At 43.1% G+C, this 24,756-nt stretch overlaps 1 protein-coding gene across 2 annotated transcripts in view; it reads left to right on the forward strand.

The window, feature by feature from the left end:
- Positions 1–24,756, forward strand: part of SORL1 (sortilin related receptor 1) — a 163,867-nt gene that overhangs the window by 75,836 nt on the left and 63,275 nt on the right. For both annotated transcript variants that reach the window (XM_087433828.1, XM_004427196.3), the window contains exons 13-21: positions 6,362–6,540; positions 8,235–8,421; positions 12,064–12,192; positions 12,702–12,787; positions 16,342–16,514; positions 17,599–17,730; positions 19,723–19,814; positions 21,498–21,744; positions 22,405–22,543. In XM_087433828.1, coding sequence (XP_087289954.1) covers positions 6,362–6,540; positions 8,235–8,421; positions 12,064–12,192; positions 12,702–12,787; positions 16,342–16,514; positions 17,599–17,730; positions 19,723–19,814; positions 21,498–21,744; positions 22,405–22,543 — 1,364 coding nt within the window. The remainder of the gene's footprint in view (positions 1–6,361; positions 6,541–8,234; positions 8,422–12,063; positions 12,193–12,701; positions 12,788–16,341; positions 16,515–17,598; positions 17,731–19,722; positions 19,815–21,497; positions 21,745–22,404; positions 22,544–24,756) is intronic.

Consider the following 24,756-nt stretch of genomic DNA (forward strand, 5'->3'; position numbering starts at 1 on the left):
GTGTTCTGACCGAACAAAAAGACCCAGACACAGGTTTATCAGCTTGATCATGAGAAATGAGATCAGTTTCCATTTCTTCTCGGCAGTTTGCCTGTCTGCGTAATGATATTTTTGGTAGTTAGTAATAATCCTTTGGACTTGCCCTGAAGCATCTTTCCTCCTTGGAGATTTCCATTTCGTAGGGCTTCCCTCTGGGAGTCCTGAAAAACCACTGCAAAGACTACACAGCAGAGCCAGCTCTCTTTTCTGGACCTGAGTTCTGGAAGCAGCCCCCCAGCTCCAGAATGTGGGAGGCGGGAGTTAACCTGTTCACTTGAGAGCAGCACCTAATGCTCGTGGAAACACTTAATGGGACAGTGCCAAGAGAGCCCTCCCACTTTATTCTAACCCCCGTGTGATTTCTTTGGCCCTTTGGGTTATAGAGGAGCAGATGTTCTTAGCACCTTTTAACTATTAAGAAACTGAGAGATAGGGTGAAAAAGAAAAAAATTTCCATGCAGTTCATTTAATTTCTTTCAACAAACATCAATTAGTGTCCCTTTTGTGTGCTAGGAAAGGTGCCAATTGCCAAGGGCAGAGAAGTGAGTAAGAGGTCGAGTTCCTGAACATGGCAGTCTAGTCGAAGACACTCACAAAATCAGGTCGCTTAAATATAGTAGATATAAGATGGAGGTGAGCACAGGGTGCTGTGGGGGCACAGAATGAGGGCCAGGTAGTGATCTGGGAGACGAGAAGTCTTCTGGGAGGAGAGGAAACTTGAGCTGAGATTTCAAGGACAAAAGCAGGGTTGGAATGCCATTCCAGGGTTAGAAAGGGCTTGAGCAGAGAGACAACATGAAGCAGCATGGAAAGCGCAGCTCTTTAGTATTAATAGGATGCAAATTGCAAGGTGGGGGTGGTGAGAAATGGGGTTTGAGGTAGGTATGTAGGTAGGGGCCGGGGCCTGGAGGACCTTACAGGAAGCACTGGACAGATTAGACTTTGCTTTTGAAATAATAGGGTCCTTTTGAGGATTTCAAATTGTAGGAAGATGGCTCTGGCAAGTTGAGGAGGATGAATTTCGGAGGAGCAAGACTGGAGGTGAGAGATGATGGTGAGGTGGGTTTGAGGCCTAAGTCTACAGGACTTGCTTTTTGATTAGACTGAGGGTGACAGGGCAAGATAGTCATAGCACTCATAGGAAAGCAGAGGAAAAGGAGCAGGCCTGAAGGGCCGTGGGATGAATGCAGATCTGGACAAGTTGAATTGAAGTGGCCATGGGGTGTCCAGGGGTAAGGATATCCAGCAGGAGTCTGGACATGCCGCATCATCTGGGTCAGCTTCCACCAGCCCTTCCAAGAATTTGTCTGTGTCATCTGTGGTAGATGATCATCCAGTCTTTACTTGAACAATTCTGGTCATGGGTAATTTGCTGGATCAAAAGGAGCTTCCATTTCACTTTGGGACAGTTATTCATTCATTCACTCATTCACTCATTTATTTATTCATTTATTCCTTTATGAATGAAAGTTCTCAGGTCAGAGAAAGCCCAGATTCTCCTCACTCCAGTTTCTATTCAGTGGGCTTGGTTCTGCTCCCAGGAGACACACACAACAGATATTTCCTCTTTAACCTGGAAGCCTTTGAGATATTGGAGGACCCCTTCCCTGTCCTCCTGAGTGTCTCCCATTCCATGGTAAACAGCCCAAGTTCCTTTCCTCCTGGGCCGTAGGATCCTGATTCTTCACCGTCTAGGTTCTTCTTTAGATCCACCACATGATGTCAGTGCCTTAAAATGTGAGACCTGGATCTGACTCCAATAGCCTGAAACATACAGGGATTAATACCTACATGATTCTGGACACTGAGTTTCTGTTAATAAAAACCCAAGACTGTTTTTATGATTTCTTTCTTTTTTTTTTTTTTTTTTGGTGAGGAAGATTGGCCCTGAGCTAACATCTGTTGCTAGTCTTCCTCTTTTTGGTGAGAAAGATTAGCCCTGAGCTAACATCTGTGCCCGTCTTCCTCTATTTTGTATATGGGATGCCGCTACAGCATGGCTTGATGAGCAGTGTGTAGGTCCATGCCCAGGATTTGAACCTGCGAACCCCGGGGCCGCCAAAGAGGAATGTGGGAACTTAACCACTACGCCACCAGACAGGTCCCTGTTTTTATGCTTTTGACAACCACTTCAAACTGGTAGCTTCTACTAAATTTTTTTTTTTTTAATTGAGGTATCCTTTACACACCACAACATGCTCATATCTTTTTTTTTTTTTTTTTTTTTTGGTGAGGGAGATCAGCCCTGAGCTAACATCCGTGCTAATCCTCCTCTTTTTGCCGAGGAAGACCAACTCTGAACATGCTCGTATCTTAAAGACACCATTTAATTAGTTCTGCAGGGTGCATGTCAAGATGTAGAGCATTTCCATCACCCCAGAGAATACCTGTGTGGCCCTTCCCAGTCAATACTACCCCTCAGCCCACTGCCTCCCCTCTTAGTGACAACAGCTGTTCTGATTATATTTTTATCACCATAGTTTAATTGTGTCTATTTCAGGATTCCATTTGTTTGTATTTGGCTTCTTTTACTCAGCATAATATTTCTGAGATTTATTCATGTTGTAACCTGTATCAGAAGATTAAGTTCAGTTTAACTAAAAAACCCAGAGATCCTTTTTTCTTACAGATCTTATTAAAGACCAGATTATCTCCATCCTATATTTGAGCAGGTAGATTTTTGAAGCTGCATGTGGAACTTTATTTTTATTCTCATTTTTTGCTTCTTCTTTTGGTGTAATGAAAATGTTTTAAATTCTGTTCTTGGCATTTATTGTATTATCTGTACCATCAGCCTTGTACCCTTTGCAGATTTGGTAGATTCACCTTCCATACCGTTATCCAGCTCATCGACAGATGTGTCGAGCTCTCTGAGAACTCGAGGTCTTATTTTGGGTTGAGATCAAACCATATATCAGCACTGGGATTTGTTTCACTGACAGTGAATTTTATCCAACTGTGTGGTCCACAAAGATCCTTATGAAAAAAAGATTCTTCTATATCATTACCCTGTTCCTCAAATCAAGAATTACCATGACAGAAGGAAATGGGATTAGTTTGTTGTGACTTGTGTGTGAAACCATTTGAGGTCCCAGCCCTGACTTCCTTCTTTTCTACGTTCTCTCAAATCAGCTGTTTCATAGTCTGTTCTGGAAATCACTCTTTCTTCTTTAGGGATATATAACTATTTTTCCTCGTCTAGTCTTCAAGATCTCTCACTGTTCTCCATGATTCTTTTAGAGATTATTAAAAGGAACTCTGTAATCATATCTTTAAGTCTTTCAGTTCCCTCGGTTGTACTTTATTTTCCTTTAACTTCCTTGTTTTTTTCTGCCTTGTCCAGTTTGAAGATCATTCTCCTTGATAAAACATAAAGCCAAAATAGAAATTGAGTAGTTCTGCCTTTTTTTTCCATTGTTACTATTTATACCAATTTATACTATTTATGTATTTATTGCACATGAGTAAGATGATCCTATTTCATTCTGATTCTTTATAGCACTTACTAGGTAACCAACCCATCTTCCCACTGACACACTGATGTACTAATTATTTAGGTAATTTGAAGCATAATCTTTGACTTATTTTGAACTTGAGTTGTCTGGCCACTGTTCCTACACATTACCAGCTGTAAGAATTACAGCTAGAATTAACTAGCGGGTTACTACTGCTCTTTAAGTTTTTGCCCTTGGCGGGGCTGGCCTGGTGGCGTAGCAGTTAAGTTCATGCCCTCCACTTCAGCCCAAGGTTCGCAGGTTCAGATCTCGGGCGCGCACAGACGCACTGCTTGTCAGGCCATGCTGTGGCGGCGTCCCATATAAAGTAGAGGAAGATAGGCACAGATGTTAGCTCAGGGCTAATCTTCCTTGCAAAAAAAAAAAAAAAAAGACATAAGTTTTTGCCCTTGGTTGTAAATGATCTTCCCATCCTCTTGAGAGTTTTTGGCCATGGGAATATGTCTATATTTTTTTCAGAACATATTGAAATCTCCATTCCTAAAGGCTCGGGCCTGTATCCTCTTCCCTGACTATTAGGAGTACAGAGGTGACTTGCTTTGTTTTCTTGCAGGGTTCTTGTCACTTGCACTTCATCAAGACAAGTTCTCCTTTAGGGGTCAGAATTCAGTCCAGAATAGAAGTTCCCTTAACTGTTGCAGTTGATAATGTGACTGCCCTGTCCCTGAAATTCTGAAAAAGCACCATTTTCTAAATGTGCGGTTTATTCTCAGATACAAGGCTGTGCTCGGCCATGCACCTTCTTATTAGTCTCATTAATGCGTTATTTTCAGAGTCCTTGGGAACCTCTCAAGAAGTAGGATGATTCATTTCTCCAGGTTATCTTGGGTTTGAGGAGCTCTTACATAGAATTAACTAGGCAATGTGCAAATGGATGGACTTCCAGAATTATCACAGAGCAGACGGATAGCTCTGATCATGTCTGGTGAAGAGGCCAACTCTGCTGGTTCACTTTGCTTTAAAAGTGGTACCAGGCCTTTAGCTCGTCACATTGGTACATGAAGGAGATTGAATGAGTTAACTTATCCCCATTTCTGCTTCCAAATTGGGTTAAACCAAAAGCATATCAGCCAGATGGGAGTTTCTCCTCTTTGGAAGATCTGTAGAGTGGATCACTTAGGGGGAGGGGATCATTGATGTTCTTTATGCTGCCTTGTAACCCCATCACTTGGTTTAACCCATAGCCTTCTTGCAAAATCTCAGTTCAAGGGGAAGTGTTTGGATCCTGTGAGGTCTTAAAGAGATTTATGTCAAGTGTTAGGATGCTGGGGGAGTAAAACTAAAATCTCAAAACTACAGGAAAGGTGAAGGAAAAATAAGTTTTGTATATATTAGGATTTAAGAGAGAACCAATAGCTCTGTGATCCGAAAGGAAGCTCTAACTGAGTGGTTTCTGATGTTGAGCATCTCACAGCTCACTGGATGATGAAGTAAGTGTCAGGTAGCATTCCTCCTCCTCCTGCTCCTCTTCAATGCAAAGATAATTGAAAATTAGTACAGTTACTTCAGTGCTGGTTATTTTTTCAAGGCTTGCTTTCTTCTGATGGAGTCTGCCTTGGAGACTTTTCTCAGGACATGCTTTTCCTCCAACTTTTTATTTTTAAGACCACAGGAAAATTTGGAAGAATTGTATAAAGAACACTTGTATAACCTAGAAACATCAATTGTTAACATTTTACCAATTTTCTTTACTTCTATCTGTTTATCCTGTCTGTCTGTCTACCATCTGTCTGTCTGTCTGTCTGTCATCTATTTATCCTATCCATCTGTCTGTCTGTCCATCCTTTTTTTGCTGAATCATTTGAAAGAAAGTTGTAGCCATCATGCCCCTTCACAGCTAAATCCTTAAACACGTATCTCCAAATAATAAGGGTATTTTCCTATGCAATCGGAATGCCATTATCACACCTAAGAAAATGAACATGAACTCACTATTACTTCTACACTATATTTATTTTTCTCTCAGTCATCCCATATTATTTATAGCTACTTTTTTTTTTTTCCAATCCAGGATGCAGTCAAGGTTTACATATTGATATGGTTGTTACACCCCTTTAGTCTCTTATCTATAACAAGCCTCTGCCTTGTTTGTTTGTTTTTCGTGGCCTTGATTTTTTTTGAAGAATCCAGACCAGTTGTCATGTAGAATGTTCCACATTCTAGATGTGTCCCACTGCACAGAACAGCACATAGATAATGTCTTACCCTCAATGCTTTATGCAGGGGGCACCTATTGTCAGGTTGTCCCACTATTAGTAATGCTCTGTTTGGTGAAGGTTGTGATTCTCAGATTCCACTGAAAATTATATTTCCTCTTCATCTGCGGCTTGATGTCTTTAGACCCTGTGAATATCCTGGTTCCCTGCATTCTTTCACCCAACGGTTTCATCATCCACTGATGATCTTGTCTGACTCGGTTATTACAGTGGGGGTTACACAATGGTCATTTATCTCATTCTGTCATTGTTGTCAACATTTATTAGGTGGCATTGTAATATAAGAAAAAATTTCCCTCCTCCCTTTCTCTCTCCCCTTTAGTATCATTTAGAGACCCTTGCCCTATTTTCATTCAGTGTATATCTGTTACCATCATTTTTCTTTTTTATTTTCAAATTTTCCCAAATTGGCCACTTGGAGCCCCATCAGGCTGGCTCCTGTGTCTGCATTAGTCTCTGAGCACTTGCTTTCTGGCACAGCCTTAAACTTTCCCTGCCTTAACCCAGGATCACTGGTGAATGTTATCTAGAAACCAAGCCCTTGCCCTGGAGCCTTTAACTACAAGACTTCTCTTACTTGCTTTTGGGCAGATACAGTACCAATGAAGGAGAGACCTGGAAGACATTCATCTTCTCCGAGAAGCCAGTGTTTGTATATGGGCTCCTCACGGAACCTGGAGAGAAGAGCACCATTTTCACCATCTTTGGCTCCAATAAGGAGAATGTCCACAGCTGGCTGATCCTCCAGGTCAACGCCACGGGTGCCTTGGGTAAGCTGCCACCTCTTCAGCTCTTTTCATAGAAATAGTTATTGACGAAAGCATCGGCTTAGATACTCTGTACCCAGAAGAGTTTGTGATCCATTGAAGGAGATGGGCACGTATATAGTGAGTGAGTGAGAAATACAGAGGCAATTACTGAGACAATTCTTAATAGGACCATATGTTACTCTTTTGTATCTTCATTTCCTGTGCAGTCACTGGCATGTAGCATGTTTAGGTATATGTATGTTGAACATGTGAATGAATGAAAAGCATTCTTCTAAGTCAGCAGTTCCAGTTTGACAAATTCAGCAAGTAACTACTATGTGAAAGGCAGTGTGCCAAATGATGCACAGTCCTCCCAGGGCAGTGTAGGATCTCATCACGATCTGCCAGTCTAGGTACAGGATGTGTAAGTAAGGAGGGAGAAGTGAAACTCCTCAGCATCCTCCTTCCTCCCCTGCCCTCCATGTAACCCTGCCTTCTCCTTCCCTGCCTTGGTTGACATTATTGTTCCAGTGGCCTGGAATGCCCGCTGTGCCACCCATTCAATTTCCACCAGTTGAAATCTTTTTTTTTGTGTGTGTGAGCAAGATTGGCCCTGAGCTAACATCTGTGCCAATCTTCCTCTACTTTATACGTGGGACGCCACCACAGCATGGCTTGATGAGTGGTGTGTAGGTCCGCACCCGGGATCCAAACCTGTGAACCCCGGGCCACTGAAGTGGAGTGTGCAAACTTAACCATTACACCACTGGGCTGGCTCCTGAATCCTTTTCATGTTTCAGGATCCAATGCACTTGGCAGCTAAAATCCCCACCAGAAGACCTCTTCCCTCTTCTCTGTGTCCAGAGCATAGGCGGACTCATCAAGGCTTGAATTAAAAATTTGCATCTGTCACTCTGTATCATCTCCCATCAACTAGGTTATAAGGTTCTTAGAAACAAGAACCTGTCCTGTGCATATTTATTTTTCCCCCACTGGACAGCCTGACGGTCAGTAAGAGTTTAATAAGTACTTGCTGATTTGAATGGCATTGAATTGACAGTTTATTGCATTGAATTGACAGTTTATCAATTTCAGGCAGCATTTAATCTGACCAAAGACACATACATAAAAAAAGACATAAAGTACCAATGTAGACATAGTTATACTTTGGAATTCCTGTAGAAAACACCCTACTTAAATTTTGAGTGAATGTGAGTAGATGGAGTGATCGTCCCCCTTGTCTTACCGTTTCTGACCCTCCTTCCATGAAGATCCTGTACCTTCCAGGCAGTGACAACAAATTCTGTGTTGCTCTTGGGTCATCCTACCAGATGTGCCCGTATCACCCCAGGGAGCAGGCCGGGACCAATACTCCTGAATGATGCCATCTATTAAGGACTCAACCTTTCCCTAATTCCCTGGGAGATAAACACCTCTGGGTACCTAATTCTAAAGGGACCTGTGGAATCTGCTAAAATATTTCAGAAGTTTGGATAGTGCCAGAGGTGGCTTGCTTCTTCCCAGCTTTGGAGGTACCACTTTCATTTGCTTGGGTGCCGCCCAGCCTCAGAGCAAGCTGATGGATGTTTGTGACAGCTCCAGAGGCCTGTGCGCCTGCCAGGCAGGAAGTGGGCAGCTGGGCTGAGGGACAGAAGGACAGGGAATCCCACTTGGGTCTGCCTCTGATGCTTCATGCTGCATTCGCTTTCCCTCAGGGGTTCCCTGCACAGAGAATGACTACAAGCTGTGGTCACCGTCTGATGAGCGGGGCAACGAGTGTTTGCTTGGACACAAGACTGTTTTCAAACGGAGGATACCCCACGCAACGTGCTTTAATGGAGAAGACTTTGACAGGCCAGTGGTCGTGTCCAACTGCTCCTGCACCCGAGAGGACTATGAATGGTTGGTTCTTCATCAGTGCTCAGGATTGAGTCATGTTTTATTCACTCAGCAGTATGGGAAACAGACTAGGGCATGGTCCCTTCTGCTGAGGAAAGGAAGAGAATCCTAGGAAACAAATATTTATTAAGCATCTCGTATGTTCCAGGAACTGTGCTCAGCACTTTTTACATAGGTTATTCCATGTAGTTCTCACAGGCATGTAATATGGTTGAAGTGTTACAGCCCAGGGAAGCTGCAGTAATTTATTTAGGAGTAGATCACTGTGGGATTTATATGTATGAGGGCAACCCAAAAAGAGAACATATTGAAGGTTCCATTGCAGAAAATTCCTTTTTCTTAGGAGCCCTATTCTAGAGGGAATTTATTTCTTTATCTGAAATGAGGGAATGTTAGTGTATATATATTTATCTATTCATTAGTCCTTAAGTAGCATATCCAAGGCACTGCTGAGAATGCTAAACGTAGAAGAAATGACATGTGCACAAATAATTGTAACAGGAGGTGGAGAGCTGTGAGTACCGTGGAGGAGGAATGGGTACTTGTATTGTGATATTGACAGGAAGTGATTTGCTATTGGGGAATCAGGAAATTTCTGGAGGAAGCACTGTGAGAGGGGCCTTAAGGAAGCATCTGGATATGTGGACAGGAGCTTTCTAAGAACCTGTAGCAGCCATGTGAAGGTGTGGAGGCAGGGGAGTGTAGTTGGTGGTTTAGATTGGATGTCTCAAGTAGGGTCAGTGAGTGGAGATGAGGCTAAAAAGAAACTACGATAGGGGTATGAGGGTGTCTTTGAAGACTTTTGAGGGGGGTTGATGATCAGAACAGAGCTTAGCTTTAGGAAGATGATTCTAGCAGCAGAGCACTTAGGCAGTCCCTTGAGTCTGTATTCTAGCATGAAATCATTCCAGGTTAGGTAGGGCTGTCAGTAGAGCAGGGTATTGAACATAAGCACGTAACTCATTTTTCAGTAGTTGCTAAGGTACAAAGAAACTAAAGTTTGCTTTGGAAAGCCACACTTATCTTGACTAAAGCCAGAAACCTCTGATGTGTTCTAGTCCAGAGGTTGGAACAGGGCCATGGAGTCACATTTTAGGCTTTGCAGGCCATGTGGTCTCTGTTGCAGCTACTCAGCTTTGCCTGTGCTGGCCTGAAAGCAGCTGGAGACGAGTGGGCGTGGCTGTGAGCCCATAAATCTTTATTTACAGAAACAGCTAACCAGATTTGGCCAACTCCTGTCCTGGACCAATGCTTCTGGAGCTTGAATGTGCATATGAATCACCTGGGGTCTTGTTAAAATGCAAGTTCGGACTCTAGTTCCAGGGATCTGCAGTTCTGCCAGGCTCTGGAGGACCCTGAGGCTCTTATCTGCAAACCCACCCTCTGAGCAGCAGGGCATTAGGCGGAGCAAGATGTGCGTTCTCTTTGAAAGTTGTGTGGTCCTAAGATAATAGCAAAGGTGCTTCAGTGGCAAAACCCCACAGCTGTTTGATGTTTCCAGTGATGTCAGTTCAATGCCCCTTTGCTGCCTTCTGCTCTCCCTTAGATACCCCACATTTGTAATTCTGATCTGACAGCTTTTGCTGGCCCGAGGTAGTTCCTCTGACTGTAGAGGCCCTAATCCCGGAAAAGATTATGGTGCCCTCTCTTCCCTCTTTTAACCCCATTAAGTACTTCAAAATAAAATGAAATCAAAAATATGTAAGAAAATCTAACAAATCTTTGATTTTTTTCCTTAATGTCCACTATTATGCTTTTTCTCTAAAATCTGCACCTCCTCCCCAAACAACAACAACAACAAAAAACAAAAACCAGGGGCTGGTGTGCCTTCTTGGGAACCTGGCCTGGCTCCCATTGATGTACCATGCATACCCCAGCTGACTCGTGGAAACCCACTGGGGGCTGAGTTTTTATTATAGACCCAGAAAACCACCTCCCTGCCCCTCATGGAGTTGGGCTGAAGGCCAAATGAGATCATGAGGGCGAGGACCCATGAAAATAGTAGAGGGTGTATTGATTTCAGGCCATCCTGTTGTTTCTCTGTTTGCTAAGGCTGCCAGAAAGGAGCCAGCCTGACTGTGTGGCTCTTGGAAATGTTTGGTGGCCTTAGACTATGGCAGTGAGAAGGGAAGTGGTCTGAAGATGGACAACAGGAGAGGAAATAAGAACGAGAGAGCTTGTAGTATCTGTCCTTTAGTTCAGCTCCTGAGTGATGACCACGTTTGAAGGTCAGGTCACTTCTGACAGTCCTTGCAGACCTCACTGGGCAGCTCAACTATTGGCCCACATGTTCCCTGATTTCAGGGTAGTTTCTTTACACCTTTATATTTCCCCACATTGCCCGTAAGTGTAGCCTTCACACTTTTGAGTGAAACCCCTAGAATGCAATGCATTTAATAGCATGACCCTGTACCTACATGTTTGTATAGGTAGACACATGCACAGATATGATTAAAACAAAAGTTTTATGAGATAACATTTAAGTGTGATGAGTTTTGCAATCTTCTGTTCTTTCAGGGAGGGGAGGAAGCTAGTCTTCACCCTCCAGCGTGCTTTCACAGCCCACTAGGTCCTGACCTACAGTTTGAAGAAACCTGCCTAAGGAGGGTGCTTTGCCGTTGGAGGCAAATAAGCAATTAGCTAATGCTCCACCTAGTCCCCAAAAAGATTTAAAGCAGCCATTCAGTAAAAATTACCTGGTTTAATGAATGAGACCTGTTTGATACAGTAATAAAACTCTTCCTTCTGAACAGTTCTCTACATATTGCTAAATGTGGATTATGACATAATATACACACAAACCACTGTGCCCTGTACCTGTTCACACTTTTCGTATGGAAGGTGTTTGGTAAATATTCGTTGAAATGAAGAGAGTAAATGAAGCCTTTTGGGCAGAGTACATCGACATGGAAAATCCCTGTGAATTACAAATTTATGGTTTTGGCTGGGCTTTGGGAAGTATATCATGCAGCTGCTTCATCTGAGAGATGTTAAGTGCAGCCTAGAGAAGTCATGCGGTGAAGGGCGGAACCAAGATGAGACCTAGGACCCCTGCTTCCTATTCCAGGGCTCTGCCCCTTGACCTGGGTGGTTTGGCAGAGATATGGTCCCCAAATTCCAGAAGATCTTGTGGATCAGAGCGCTGTGTCCTGAAGTGCAGGATGAGGCACTCAAGATGATTTCAGGTAGTATGGGGACATGGTCTTCAACGACATTCAATCTTTGGTTAAAAAAAAAGAAAGATTACTTTTTAAATTTCACTTTTAATTCTTCCAATCATGTCAAGGAGAAAGTCTCACTGGGTGCTAGTAATTCTTTAACATTTGCTAGTCCCTTTAACAAAGAGAGCGCAGGCCCAGAGTCTTTGGGTAGGAAACGGGGATCTAGCTAAAAAATTTAATATTATTTTGTTTTTGGTGTAATGATTTGTATTGTTTTCATCTGTTTATGGCATATGATAGTGGTTTTCCAATTACAGTTCTGATATAACCGTTTCTTTTGGAAATGTATTAGCGTAAAAAAGTGAGTTCTTTAAAGGGACATAATCCAGGTGATAGGCAGTATGATGGGAGTCACAAGGGTTGGTACTGAAATGCCTGCAGTGTGTAAATCAACAGCCTTAACAAACCCTGCTTGCTTTTTCAGTGACTTCGGCTTCAAGATGAGTGAAGACTTGGCATTGGAAGTTTGTGTTCCAGATTCTGAGTTTCCTGGGAAGGCGTACTCCCTGCCCGTGCCCTGTCCTGTGGGTTCTACTTACAGGAGAACGAGAGGGTATGTCTCACGGAGGTTGCCGTGTCAGGGACACGAGGGGTCTGCACTTGGTGTGAGAGAGCATAGAGGACCATGTGGGTTCCTTTCATTCCCAAAAGGCTAGAATTCCAAGTTGGCAGGTTTCAAGTAGCTTGGACAAGATTTAAAATTATGATGTTGTCAAAGTCTTCTACCCCCAGTGAGGCCAAAAATGCAAGTCTGTAAGCTTTTCTGCAACTCTAGTTGTATCTTAGGTCATGAACTTCAGCAAGGACACATCTTCAAGGGAGTTTGTTGAAGAGATATATGTAAAACTCTTGCCCAGGACAGCATTCCAAATTGTCTGGGCTGCCTAATCTGTTTACAAGCTGGACCGATTTAGAATGATAAGGCATCCTCCTTCTTGGTCTACAGGGAAATGAATGGATGAACTCTATTGTCCATGGATAGGAAGTATGTTCCCAGTTATGAAGCCTCCATGACTATTCTTTGATGTGTCTGACCTCTTGCTCTTGGGGTGGGGGTGACAGCTATCGGAAGATTTCTGGGGATACTTGTAGTGGAGGAGATGTTGAAGTGCGACTGGAAGGAGAACTGGTCCCGTGTCCCTTGGCAGGTAAGAGGTGGTTTCTTCCCTTTGACTTCTGGAGTTGTCCCTGAAGCATTATCGTGATCTCACCCAGCCCCAGTCTTGTGGCTTTTCTAACTTAGTGGAGTAAGACAATGGAAGTCTCAAGCATCACAGAGCTCCCATTTTCCCCTAAGCTTAGTATCCAAACTAAATTTATTTATAGCCTATGCTTTTATAGGAATGGAAAATATTTTTTGAGGGAAATCGCTCTTATTCATTGAAAAATGTTTATTCAGCATCTGTTGTAATCTGTAGGCACGGGGGGCTAAGAGGGTGCCCATAGGTCTTTTGTGTGTTCCTTGATCTGTTTGTCATAGTTGAATTAAAAGAGATTTGTAGCTTTTTGGAAGTAGCTAAGTGGTCCATCTTAACTTTTATAATAATAATTATAACTAATATTTTAAAGGAATTTTACACATTTTAATTTACTTTTCCGTGTCTTGTCATTTTAATCCTTATACGTACCCAATGAGGCAGATATTACCAGGTCCATTTTTTTTTTTTTTTAATATGAGGAAGCATGTTCAGAGGAGAGGGTTAAACAACTTATTTAAGGTCACACATCTGGTAAGTGACAAAGCCAAAATTCAGACTCTGAGCCCCATGCTCTTGGATGGATATCACCCAAATGGCAAATAAGTGTCATTCTCATTATTTTAGATGATCATTATGCATGTTAATTAAGAAAAACTTCTTTGGCCTGAGTGCAAATACTATAAAGGTATAGTGTGTTCCAGACCATGTTTTAGGTTGATTTAGCAGTGATGGCACATGTTAAGGTATTTGTAATATAGACATGAAATTGTGATCTCTTAAGAAATAATGTCTTAACATCTTTTCTTTCTTTCTTTTTATTTTTGATGAAGAAGATTAGCCCTGAGCTAACATCTGTGGCAATCCTCCTCTATTTTGTATGTGGGACGCCACCACAGCATGGCATGATGAGTGGTGTGTAGGTCCACGCCCAGGATCCAAACCCATGAACCCCCGGGCTGCCAAAGCAGAACGTGCGAACTTAACCACTATGCCACCGGGCCAGCCCCATGTCTTTTCTTTCTTCACTGAGTTTCTGGTTCTTATTCATGTAGAGCTTCCTTATTCCCTCTGAGCCCTTCCTCCTGCTCTTATCTCTTGGTGAAGATGAATGATTGGGGCTGACTTCCATCAGCAGTGGTGTTGTCTAATGGAACAGCCGTAAGCGCCAAATGAATCATGAGAATCAGTCGCGTCGTCCTCTGCAGGCAGGGCAGGGCAGCCCTCTTGTTCACTCACTGCTTGCCAGCTTGCCCTGGTGTTTTTCATGCTAAGCTCATTAGTCCCTTAATTTAATCTTCCATCATTACCAGAGTAATTAACATACCTCACTGTGGAGACTTAAAAAGAACACGGCTTCAGCAGATTCCCACAAATGAGCAGATAATATTCACATATTCCCCTCCCAAGAGCTGTTATTGATGAGGGCTTGGGTGAGCAGGGTTTGAGTGATTGCTCTTAAGGGGCTGAAGTACATACTTTTGCAATAAATATTTCTGAAGATAATTCAGCTAGGGACAAAACAGTTTGTTTAAAGCCGTCTAAACTGGGAGGAAAGCTCTTTTCTCTTCTAATGGGAGAAGACAAAACAGGAATGAAGCAAAAAATTTCATTTGCAGTGTAGGCTGGCTCCTAAATGTTAAAAAAAAAAAACAACAACTGTGTAACAGAAGGCAGGGACGTACCAAGAAGGGAAAAGATGGTTTCAGAGGACTGGTGGGAACCATAACATCTTTGCGAAGATGAGGTAATCTGGGCATCTGGAAGGATTTTTAGAAATGAAGTAATTTTTCTTCCTTTATGATTGCTGTAATAACACAAATTTCTAGGCTGTGCTCATGTATGGCTGGGTATTGGCCAAGAATTCTGTTCTTTTAAGTGAAGTATTGCACAAAGATAGGCTGCATGTTCCTCCATAACTAATCCTAAGGCAAATGTTTCTGGACTCAGGCTCTGCTATAAAGGCATTAGTTGGCTAGAAGAAAAAACCAAAGCAACAGAAAGAGGTTTATAGATGTTAGAAAGAGACGTGGGGTGAAGGGCTCGCTGCTGTGAATGTATTGTATTCTCCATGACCATGTGGCAGCTTCCACGAGAGTCCTTGGTTTCCATGTTATTTACAGTGAACTTGGCAGGTTTCACCTTCACTACCCCCTTCACTGGAAATTACAGTGGGCAGGTTTTCTTGAAAACTGAAAGGAGAGATTAGTTATCATGTGGTGGTAGCTTAGATACTTTTGAAGTGAAGTGAGACCAAAGGAAAAGAAGGACTTTTATTACAAATTATAGGTAAATTTATTCTTTTGGTGCATTATCTACATAGAAGCCTTTTTAAAGCAGGTGGCTAGTATATGTTAACTCATTGAATGAATAGAATGAGAGAGAGAGAAAAAACAACAACAATAACTGTGCAGGCATGCAGCAGAGGGATTCAGATTTGCATCTTGGTCCCATATGCAACATATTGTCAAAATAGATGCTTTAGACATGGATGCAGGTGTATCGGTCATCTCCATTCCCTTTGGAAGAATCTGGATGTTTCCAGGCTGTTCCCTAAGAGTGAGAGAGAGAGCACTAGCTCTTCCATTACTAGTTGCCTGACATTGTCTCTTAAGCACTCTGGGCCTCTATTTCTACATCTTAAAAAGTGGCAGCATTAGTAGCTACATCATAAGGGGCAGCATTCTGTAGTGGTTAAAACATGGACTCTGGATCCAGACTGCCTGAGTTCAAGTCTCGGTTCTGCCACTTACTAGTTGTGTGACCTTGAGTGAGTTACTTAACCTCTCTGCACTCAGTTTTCTCTTTTGTAAAATTGAGTTAATAATAGTTCTTCCATTGTACAGTTGTTATGCAGATTAAACAATGCCTGGTATGTAGCATGTACAATGTATAAATATTTGTTAAGTAGAAATAGGATCTTATCGATGATTATGTTGTAAAACGTTTTGTAAGTAGTCTAGAACAAATGTATTATTATTGTTTTGAAAATACAATAGATTTATATAATTGCCATATGTCATTGTGAAAAATATTGAATGGGTGAGCAAATAGAATAGAAAACTTAGCTACAAGTCTTCAGCGACTAGTGGTCTCTAGTCAACAAGATTATGGTGCTGTGTGACTCAGTCATATGATGAGGGAGAACATGCTGACTGGTGTAATTATTTTGTCAAGTGTGATTGAAGACTTTTAGGCTGAGCTCAGAAGTATGGATGTTGGAGCATGCCTACTAAGGGTTCTAGGTTAAAAAACAAATGTAACAAGTAAGACACTTTGCAGACAAGGAAACTGAGATTCACAGGAGTTTAAGTAACGTGCCCGGGGCAGAAATGTGATTCCATTACACACCTTCTAAGTCTTGATTCATATATTTTTCCACTTGATCCACCCTATGTGCCAATGGCTCTGAGGTTTGTGTGTAAGAAAAAATAGGTCAGACGTGCTAGACCTATCTTCAGCATCCCCCAGGTCCACCCTCCCTGTTGTTTTGTGTGTCTGTGTAGAGGAGAACGAATTCATCCTGTATGCCACACGGAAGTCCATCCACCGCTACGACCTGGCCTCAGGAGCCACTGAGCAGTTGCCTCTCACCGGGTTGCGGGCGGCGGTGGCCCTGGACTTTGACTATGAGCACAACTGCTTGTATTGGTCTGACCTGGCCTTGGACATCATCCAGGTGAGTCAACCCTTGGTCTGATCGCGGGGCTGTGCCTTGTGACTGCCCAAGCTTGATAAGCTGCTTTCAGAAGCTTCTTTCAGGAGATAAGCTTCTTTCAGAAGCTTATGGCCTGATGGCCTAGGGAAATGGGTATTAGAGGTTTTAAGTCATAACTCATCTCGGGGCCTACTGATGGAACTTTTCAGTTTTCTGTCCTTGTAGGAAGGTCAAAGGGAACCCCAAATCTGGGATCTTGCTTGTAAGTGAGGTCTCACTTTTCTTGCTAGGAAGATTTTAGGACTAGGAATGCAGGATTATTAGTCACTCTCTATTTTTCCAGCTGCCTCTTTAGCATCCTTCTTCCCAGGCCACCATATAGTAACCCTTGACTTATCCGTAGTCTGCGTAATTATCCACTTCAGCTATTCCGAGCCACAGTCAAGAACCGGGAAGTAAGCTGTAAAGATCCTCACAGGCCAGATAGACAGGCATATACTCCAACCCATGCATTTTAAAGGAGAACTGTTTGATCTTTATTCATTGCCTAGTTAATCCTTCTAGTAAAGCAGTTTCAACAGGTTTTATCTGGACTTCCAACCCCACAGAGATTTTACGGTGCCTGGGTGTTTGTGGGGGTGGGGATGGGAGCTGGCGTTAACTGCTGAGTGTAGCTGTCCCAACAATAGCACCTGATGGCTAGGGCCTCCCAGGGAGGAAGACTGTAAAAAGCAGACAGGAGAACTTAAAAATAACAGCAGTCTGGTTTCCTTTATTTTGACAGCAAACAGACTCATGCATCTCAGTAATCTCCGACCTCATTATTGTGATCCAGCATAGTTCAGCAACCAGTGTTCATAGTGATAATGCAGAGTCATAGAAATGATTAACTTCTGTTTAGTTATTCTGCTTAAAACAGGAAACCATAATATGTTTTAGAGATGCTTTTATTAAAAACTGGCTTTATTCATCTGGAAAGTTTACTAATACAAAACATCTTATCCCTAGCCAGTCAGGCCAGTTGAGTAAAGGGTGACCATCCATGGGACTGATTCGAGGAGGTCTTTTGAGCATTTCACAGTGTTTCTTCTTTTTCTCTCCTCAGCGCCTTTGTTTGAATGGGAGCACAGGGCAAGAGGTGATCATCAATTCCGGCCTGGAGACAGTGGAAGCCTTGGCTTTTGAACCTCTTAGCCAGTTACTCTACTGGGTGGATGCTGGCTTTAAAAAGATTGAGGTATGTGTGTTCTGTGCTGTCCTTAATGGAGTAAGCATGGGGAGCACTGGGCTTTGAGCCAGATTTGACACAGAGGTAGGAGCCAGTGTGTCAAATGGTAAATTGCCAGAGTACTGGCAAGTCTCTGAGAATTCCAGAGAATGGACCAGCTGAGCCTCTGGAGAAGGAAGAAAAGGGGGATAGTCTCAGAATTAGTGCTCACTGCCATGAAGGTCCCACGTGAGAACAGGATGCCTGAATCCAGCAAACAGATTTCATTAAGATACCTGACAGTTTATATTTTGGTTAGCAGAAGCATAGAGTAGTAAATAATGATAATCATGATACCATAGCATTGTTATAATGCTATAAAATCAGTACTCTGGTATTATTGTAGTCAATTAGAGTAATAATGACAATGCGTGATCAATTATCATCATTAATCATTAATCATGAAGCACTTACCATGTGCCAAGCCCTGTTGGAACCACCTTGCGGGAATTATTTGATTCACTTCTCACAACAACCCTGTGAGGTAGGTACTCTTATTATTACCACTCACCTGTTTGCAGCTTAGCTACCCAAGGCCTCTAAAGCACCAAAGTCATTGTCTCATAGGCGCACTTAACTCCTGCAGGTTACTGCTGAGGCCCTGGGGCGCTGTCTCAGCACCTCTTTATAGTGACTCCCCGTGGAGGTACGGCAGGCGGGTCATGTGGAAAGTAAAGTGGAAGCAGGGAGACACAGATTGCCAAGAGAATTGCAAGACAGAAGGCACAAACTTGAGAGGTAGACCTGGGTTCAGTCTTTATTCTGCTAGCTAAGTGGCTCGGGCTAGTTTCTTATTCTTTCTAAGCTGCAGTTTCTTCATCTGTAAGATGAGGATCCATTTATCCACTCAGTCATTTGACAAGTGCTTTTTGAGTGTGTGATATATGCCAGGTATGGTTTTAGGTCGTGATGATACAGCAGGAGGCAAGACACAAGTTCCTGTTCTGATAGAGATTAGATTTTAGTGGAGGAAGCACGGTAATGAAGAGATAAGTCAAGCAGTTCTGTTGGTGATAAGTGCTGCAAAGAACGTCAAACAGCAATGTGATCGTGTGATGTGGGACGTGGGACAGCATTAGAAAAGGCGGGCAGAGGAGGCGACTTGAGGATGTGACGTCTGAGCTGAGCCCTGACTGAGGAGAGGATAATTAGAGTGCTCACCTCATAGAGTGGTTGAGAGAAGTGAATGAAAAGATGTACAGTGCCCGGTGCGGACTGACTGTGCATTGATGATCTTGTTATTCTCTTTCCCTCCTTCCTTTACCTGTGTGTGTTGGCACTTTGGTAAGTGCTAGAAGGATGCAGGCAGAGCTCAAGTGTCCACACTCTCACAGTGTACAACTCAAATACTGTTTGTGCAAAATGGTGTAAGATGAGTCAGTGATGAGAATTACAGATGCTCATTGATCAAGGTGGGTCAGAAGAGTTAGCGAAGGAGGTAGGCCTGGACGTGGGTTTTGAAGGAAAGATACAATTTGATTAGAGAGTAGAGGGCAGGCCCGGGAGGGGATATGGTGAGAGCAGACGGGAGTGAGGATGTAAGGCCTGGAGGAGAACCATGAGAAGATGAGCCTGGCTGAGGTCATAGGAGCTGAAGTGGAGGAGAAAGAATTAAGAGTCTGTGGAGACTCTTATTGCAAGGCTGTGACATTAAGAATTTTTTTGGTGGACAGTATAGAGCCATTGGTGGCTTTAGAGCATGGAGCAACATAGGCGGGTTAAATTAGTAAACACATATCGAGGAATTACTTTGTGCAGATCATCATGACCCTGGAAGTGGGGAAGACAGGCTGGCTCCTCTGTCAGACCATGTGAGAATTGTCACATGAGCCAGAGGTGGAGGAATCAGGTGGCCATAGAGGGGCATGTCTGTGGGCAGGAGCTGAGTAGGAGACTTTGCAATGTGGGCCTTTTAAGGAGCTTGGATCCATTTTGGCTTTCTTTCTCTCCCTTTTTTGTCAGGTAGCTAATCCAGACGGCGACTTCCGACTCACGATCGTCAATTCCTCCGTGCTCGATCGGCCCAGGGCTCTGGTCCTCATGCCCCAAGAAGGGTAAGTGTGGCCCCAGAGGAATTCAGCGTGTGTCAGATGCTGCAACAGACAGATTCTCATGGAAATGCAAACTGCTGGGCAAAGACTTATTTCTGATGATGGTGGTTGAAGTAATCTGTTAACTGCAAGTCTTCAAACCATAGTTTAGTCACCTTGGTCAGACGACTTCATTCCCTTTTCATTTGTAAGCCTTGGAATCTCCTTAGGCATCCAGATGTCTCACATCTGTGGGGTTTCTCTAATAAAAGCTAATATTAGAAGTCTCTCCATAGACATAGTCTGGACTGGTTGGATATTGTAAGGATTCTTTATCTTGAGTTTCATGCACGGTACAAACATTTAGTGTGTCCCATCTTTTCCCTGCCCCCAGCTTGTGTCAGTTTTCTTACTAGCAATTTGTATGCACTGGGGAAATGCAAAGGTGCTTTTTATTAATTTATTAACTTAAGGAAGCGTAACTAAAAGGGAAATTCTGGAATAGCCTTTTTACCCGTTTCTTATAGCGTTTATGATTCAGAATTATGTCTATTTTTTAAAAGAAAATTCTGAAAGTAACCTATGTACTTGATTAAAAATATTAAAGGAGACTAGAAATTTATGAAATAGAAGGTATTTGTTTCCTCCTTTCTCTTTCTCTCTTAACCCTTTACTCTCACACTTCCTAGGGATAATCATAGTTAATAGTTTCTTGTATATCGTTTAGAATTTTTTTTTTACCCATGTACAAACACATATCCTTAAAACACACAGACAAATGCACGCATGCATCAAATAGAATCATAAGATGGGGCCAGCCTGGTGGCGTAGCTATTCAGTTTGTGCATTCTGCTTCTGCAGCCCAGGGTTCTTTGGTTCGGATCCTGGGCGTGGACCTACTCATCGCTTATCAAGCCATGCTGAGGTGGCGTCCCACATAGAAGAACGAGAAAGACCTACAACTAGGATATACAACTATGTACTGGGCCTTTGGGGAGAAAAAAGAAAAAGAGGAAGATTGGGAACAGATGTTAGCTCAGAGCCTCAAAAAACTCTTCCTCAAAAAAAAAAAAGGAATCATAGGATATATACCGTTCTGCATGTTTTAAAAGCATTTAATATGGTTTGAAGATAGTTTCATGTGAGCACATGTAGATTTTTAAGCTTCCTGATATTCTTTTGTATGTACCACAGTATATCACTTTCTCTGTAAATTAACATTTTGATGTATATACATGTATATATACATGTAAATATGTATACTGTCGGCCTTCTGTATCCACAGCCTTTGTATCTGTGGATACAGAGGGCTGACTGTATTCATTTTACTATACCATTTTATATAAGGGGATTGAACTCCGTGGATTTTGGTATCCTCAGGGGTTCTTGGAACCAATTTTTCCTGGATACTGAGGGACGACTGTTTACATATGTATGTATTTTTGCTAGTATGAGCAGTGCAGTGATGACCATCTTTGTATATTATCTTTGCATAACTTGGTTATATCTGTAGATAAATTCCAGTAAAGGAGTTTCTGGGTCAAGGAATTATGTGGTTTTGGGTATTATAATTACAGATTATAATAATAATGCTGAAATAATCAGCTGAGTTGTTCTGGAGGAGCTTCTTAACCTCTTTGGAGTAGTATTTGAGCTCTCATTTCTCTAGTTCTGATGTGATGTGTGTTCTTTCCTGGTTTTAACCAGAGTGATGTTCTGGACCGACTGGGGAGACCTGAAGCCTGGTATTTATCGGAGCAACATGGACGGTTCCGCTGTCCATCGTCTTGTGTCAGAGGATGTGAAGTGGCCCAACGGTATCTCGGTGGATGACCGGTGGATCTACTGGACAGACGCCTATCTGGACTGCATTGAGCGGATCACCTTCAGTGGCGAGCAGCGCTCGGTCATCCTGGACAACCTCCCACACCCCTACGCCATTGCTGTCTTTAAGGTGGGGCCTCATTGTTCCCTGCATTGGGCAATAGTAGGTGAGGAGCCTGCTGACTTGGGGTTTTTTACAGAGATGCTTGTCTCACTTCTAGAAAATCAACTCATTTCTGAATTTGACACAATTTACTTCAGCCCATATGAAGGGATCCCAGACAGAGGTGCCAGGGGCCCTGGGTGCTCACTGTTCACATTTCAGGTTACAGGTTGAGGTTACTTCACATGAAATTCCCAATTTGCCCTTTGCTGTCAGTAGCCTTATCTTGGCTCCGTGTCTTTGTCTCTTGTGAGGTTTGCTTGCTTCCTTCCTGGTGGCTTAGACGAGCTCTGCACCACCTGTGTTGTCTGTCACTTCTGCTTTGACTCTAGAGAATAAAATGGTTCTTCCCAACACTGGGAAGCATATTTCAAACTGAAGGGTTGGGCTTGTGGTCAAACTTGAATGCTTATTGGATAGTTCCATTTAGGTAGTTCCTTCAGTGTGGATATTTGGTGAGGTTTGGATAAAATCGCTGATGCTCACATTTAAGTGGACTCTTGATCAGGCCAATCATTCAGCCAATGAATGTTAGGTGTCCACTGTGTGGCAGAGCTCCTTTTCTTACTGGGGGTCCAGAATAAAGGACTGAAGAGCTGGACTAAAGAGCAAGGGTTTTCTTTTTAGAGTGAAATCTACTGGGATGACTGGTCACAACTCAGCATATTCCGAGCCTCCAAATACAGCGGGTCCCAGATGGAGATTCTGGCAAGCCAGCTCTCGGGGCTGATGGACATGAAGATTTTCTACAGGGGGAAAACAACTGGTAAGGCAGCCTCTCCTCCTTAATCTCTATTGAGTTGATCTCTAGAAAGGGGCTGGGTGTGGGCAATCTCTGCTCAGAGCAGGATCTGGCAGCCTGTATCTTTGTTGTCACGACAACATGCACATTATTTAATTTCTTGCTAATGACATCTTAATTTCTTTTCTAATGATACACAAACAGCTGGAAGACAGCGTGTTTTTGCCTGCCTGGAGTGTTGGTGCTTGGTGGGTAATTACACCCTCCTCCTGCCTTTGGCCCCTTACTGATTGGTGGTGTGGTTTCTGTTGCAGCTGGAGAGGCCCAGCATGTGCTTAATCTCCCGTTGGCACCCTTACAGGGAGGAACGCCGTGCTGGGTGCGCAGGCAGTTGCTGCTTCCTGACAGGAGTCCTGTCTTGTTCTCTGTTCACCCAGATGACCTATTGTTCATTGGGCACCTACCTCCCTTGTAATGTTAGGTGTAGTTATATGATGACTTGATTAATTTCTCCCCACCATGAAGCTCTGAACCCCAGGAAGAAGGAGATTGTCTCTTTTTTGCTTTTACCAGTGCCTAGCACTTAATGGGTGCTCAATTCATGGTTGGTGAAAGGAGAAGGGATGAAAAAGGAAGCGAAAAGTTGCCGGTGAGTGGAGCTGGCTTAAAGGTTGTTGGGTGAGGCTTCACTCAATTAAATAAAATAAAGAACTGCTCCAAGGCTTTGACCTGCTGGTGCTAGAGTCTGAGACTATTCAGTAGAAAGCCTTCTTTCTTACTTGACTGCCCTTTCTCTTTGTCAGTCTCCCAGCCATCCTATTGATTTGAGAGGAGAGAGATCAGGGTACTCCCAAGAAGAATAGTCCCTTTAAGAAGTGCCCTCTTTATTTCAGCAGGATTAAATAGCATCCTGGGTCAGCTGACTCTCCTTTATTGACAAACTGCTGGGTTTCCTGTTTTGAACTAGAATGTTGACATTGCTTTGTGGGTTTTGGCTGGCCCTGTGCTAAGAGAAAATTGACAAAGGGAAATAAGATGCTTGTAATAAGGGACACTCAACTAAATTGGAGTCCTGTAGGAAGAGCTCTCATGCCCTATCATACATCCTCAATTACTCCAAACAGGAAAAGAGGTACAGAAAGGTGCTGATCAGGAGGAGGGAACATCTCCCTCCCCGCCCGCAAGAGTTCAGCCAATGAGAAGCCACCACACTGGGCCGATGAGAAGTCGCCACCACCCTGAGCTCTTGCTCCAATGGACTTTTGTTCTAAGTAGTCTGTCTCAACTCCTACTTTTCCTCTATAAAAGCAAGCCCATTCCTTTGTTTCTCTGGATTTGCCTATGGTCCGCCATAGCATGCACATCCTGAATTGCAATTCTTTTGGCTGTTCTGGAATAAACTTGTTTTGATGGTAAAATAACTGGGGAATTTGCTTTTTTAGTTGACAATGTCATTGTTATCCTTTTGGGACCAATAAAGATAGCATGAGAACACCCTTAGAAAACTATAAAGTATCCTAGAAATGTAAGTCTGAATTACTGTTATGTCTTCACAGCTGACCTGTGAGGTGGGGAGGGCTGGTGTTATGATCCATGATTTATAAATTAACCAAAACCTCAGGTGTGAATTAGCTTTCCCACAGATTTTTTTGTTCCGGTTCTGCCACTAAATGGAGAAGTCACATTCTTTCTTAGAGGAGGTGCCTGTTTTAACGTAGGAAGAGATAAAGGAGCCGTGTGTCTCAGCTCCGATGGCTGAAACCTCAGGGCCTCTGATGGAGGACACCCACCCCTACTGATCCACTTGCTAGCCAGCTGAGTGAACTGACAGCATTTCTCTGTTACCACCCAGTCCGGAAGAGCGGGTCTTTGTTTTGACAAGTGCTTGTAAGCATGTGTGTGTTGAGTACACAGCAGCTCCTGAAAAACCGTGTTCAGATGAACTGGTGATCGTTCGGCTCCCCACTCTCCAGTCTTGGCTGGTCACTTCCTCCCAGCTGACCTGCAGTCATACCCATGACCTGGGGAGTTACTCTGCTTCGTTTATTTTATTTTATTTTGTTTTTTGAGGAAGATCAGCCCTGAGCTAATATCCGTGCTAATCCTCCTCTTTTTGCTGAGGAAGACCGGCTCTGAGCTAACATCTATTGCCAATCCTCCTCCTTTTTTTTCCCCAAAGCCCCAGTAGATAGTTGTGTGTCATAGTTGCACATCCTTCTAGTTGCTGTATGTGGGAC

Source organism: Ceratotherium simum, chromosome 7, assembly GCF_057802395.1.
Source record: "Ceratotherium simum simum isolate JZ-2026a chromosome 7, ASM5780239v1, whole genome shotgun sequence".
Lineage (NCBI taxonomy): Eukaryota > Metazoa > Chordata > Mammalia > Perissodactyla > Rhinocerotidae > Ceratotherium > Ceratotherium simum.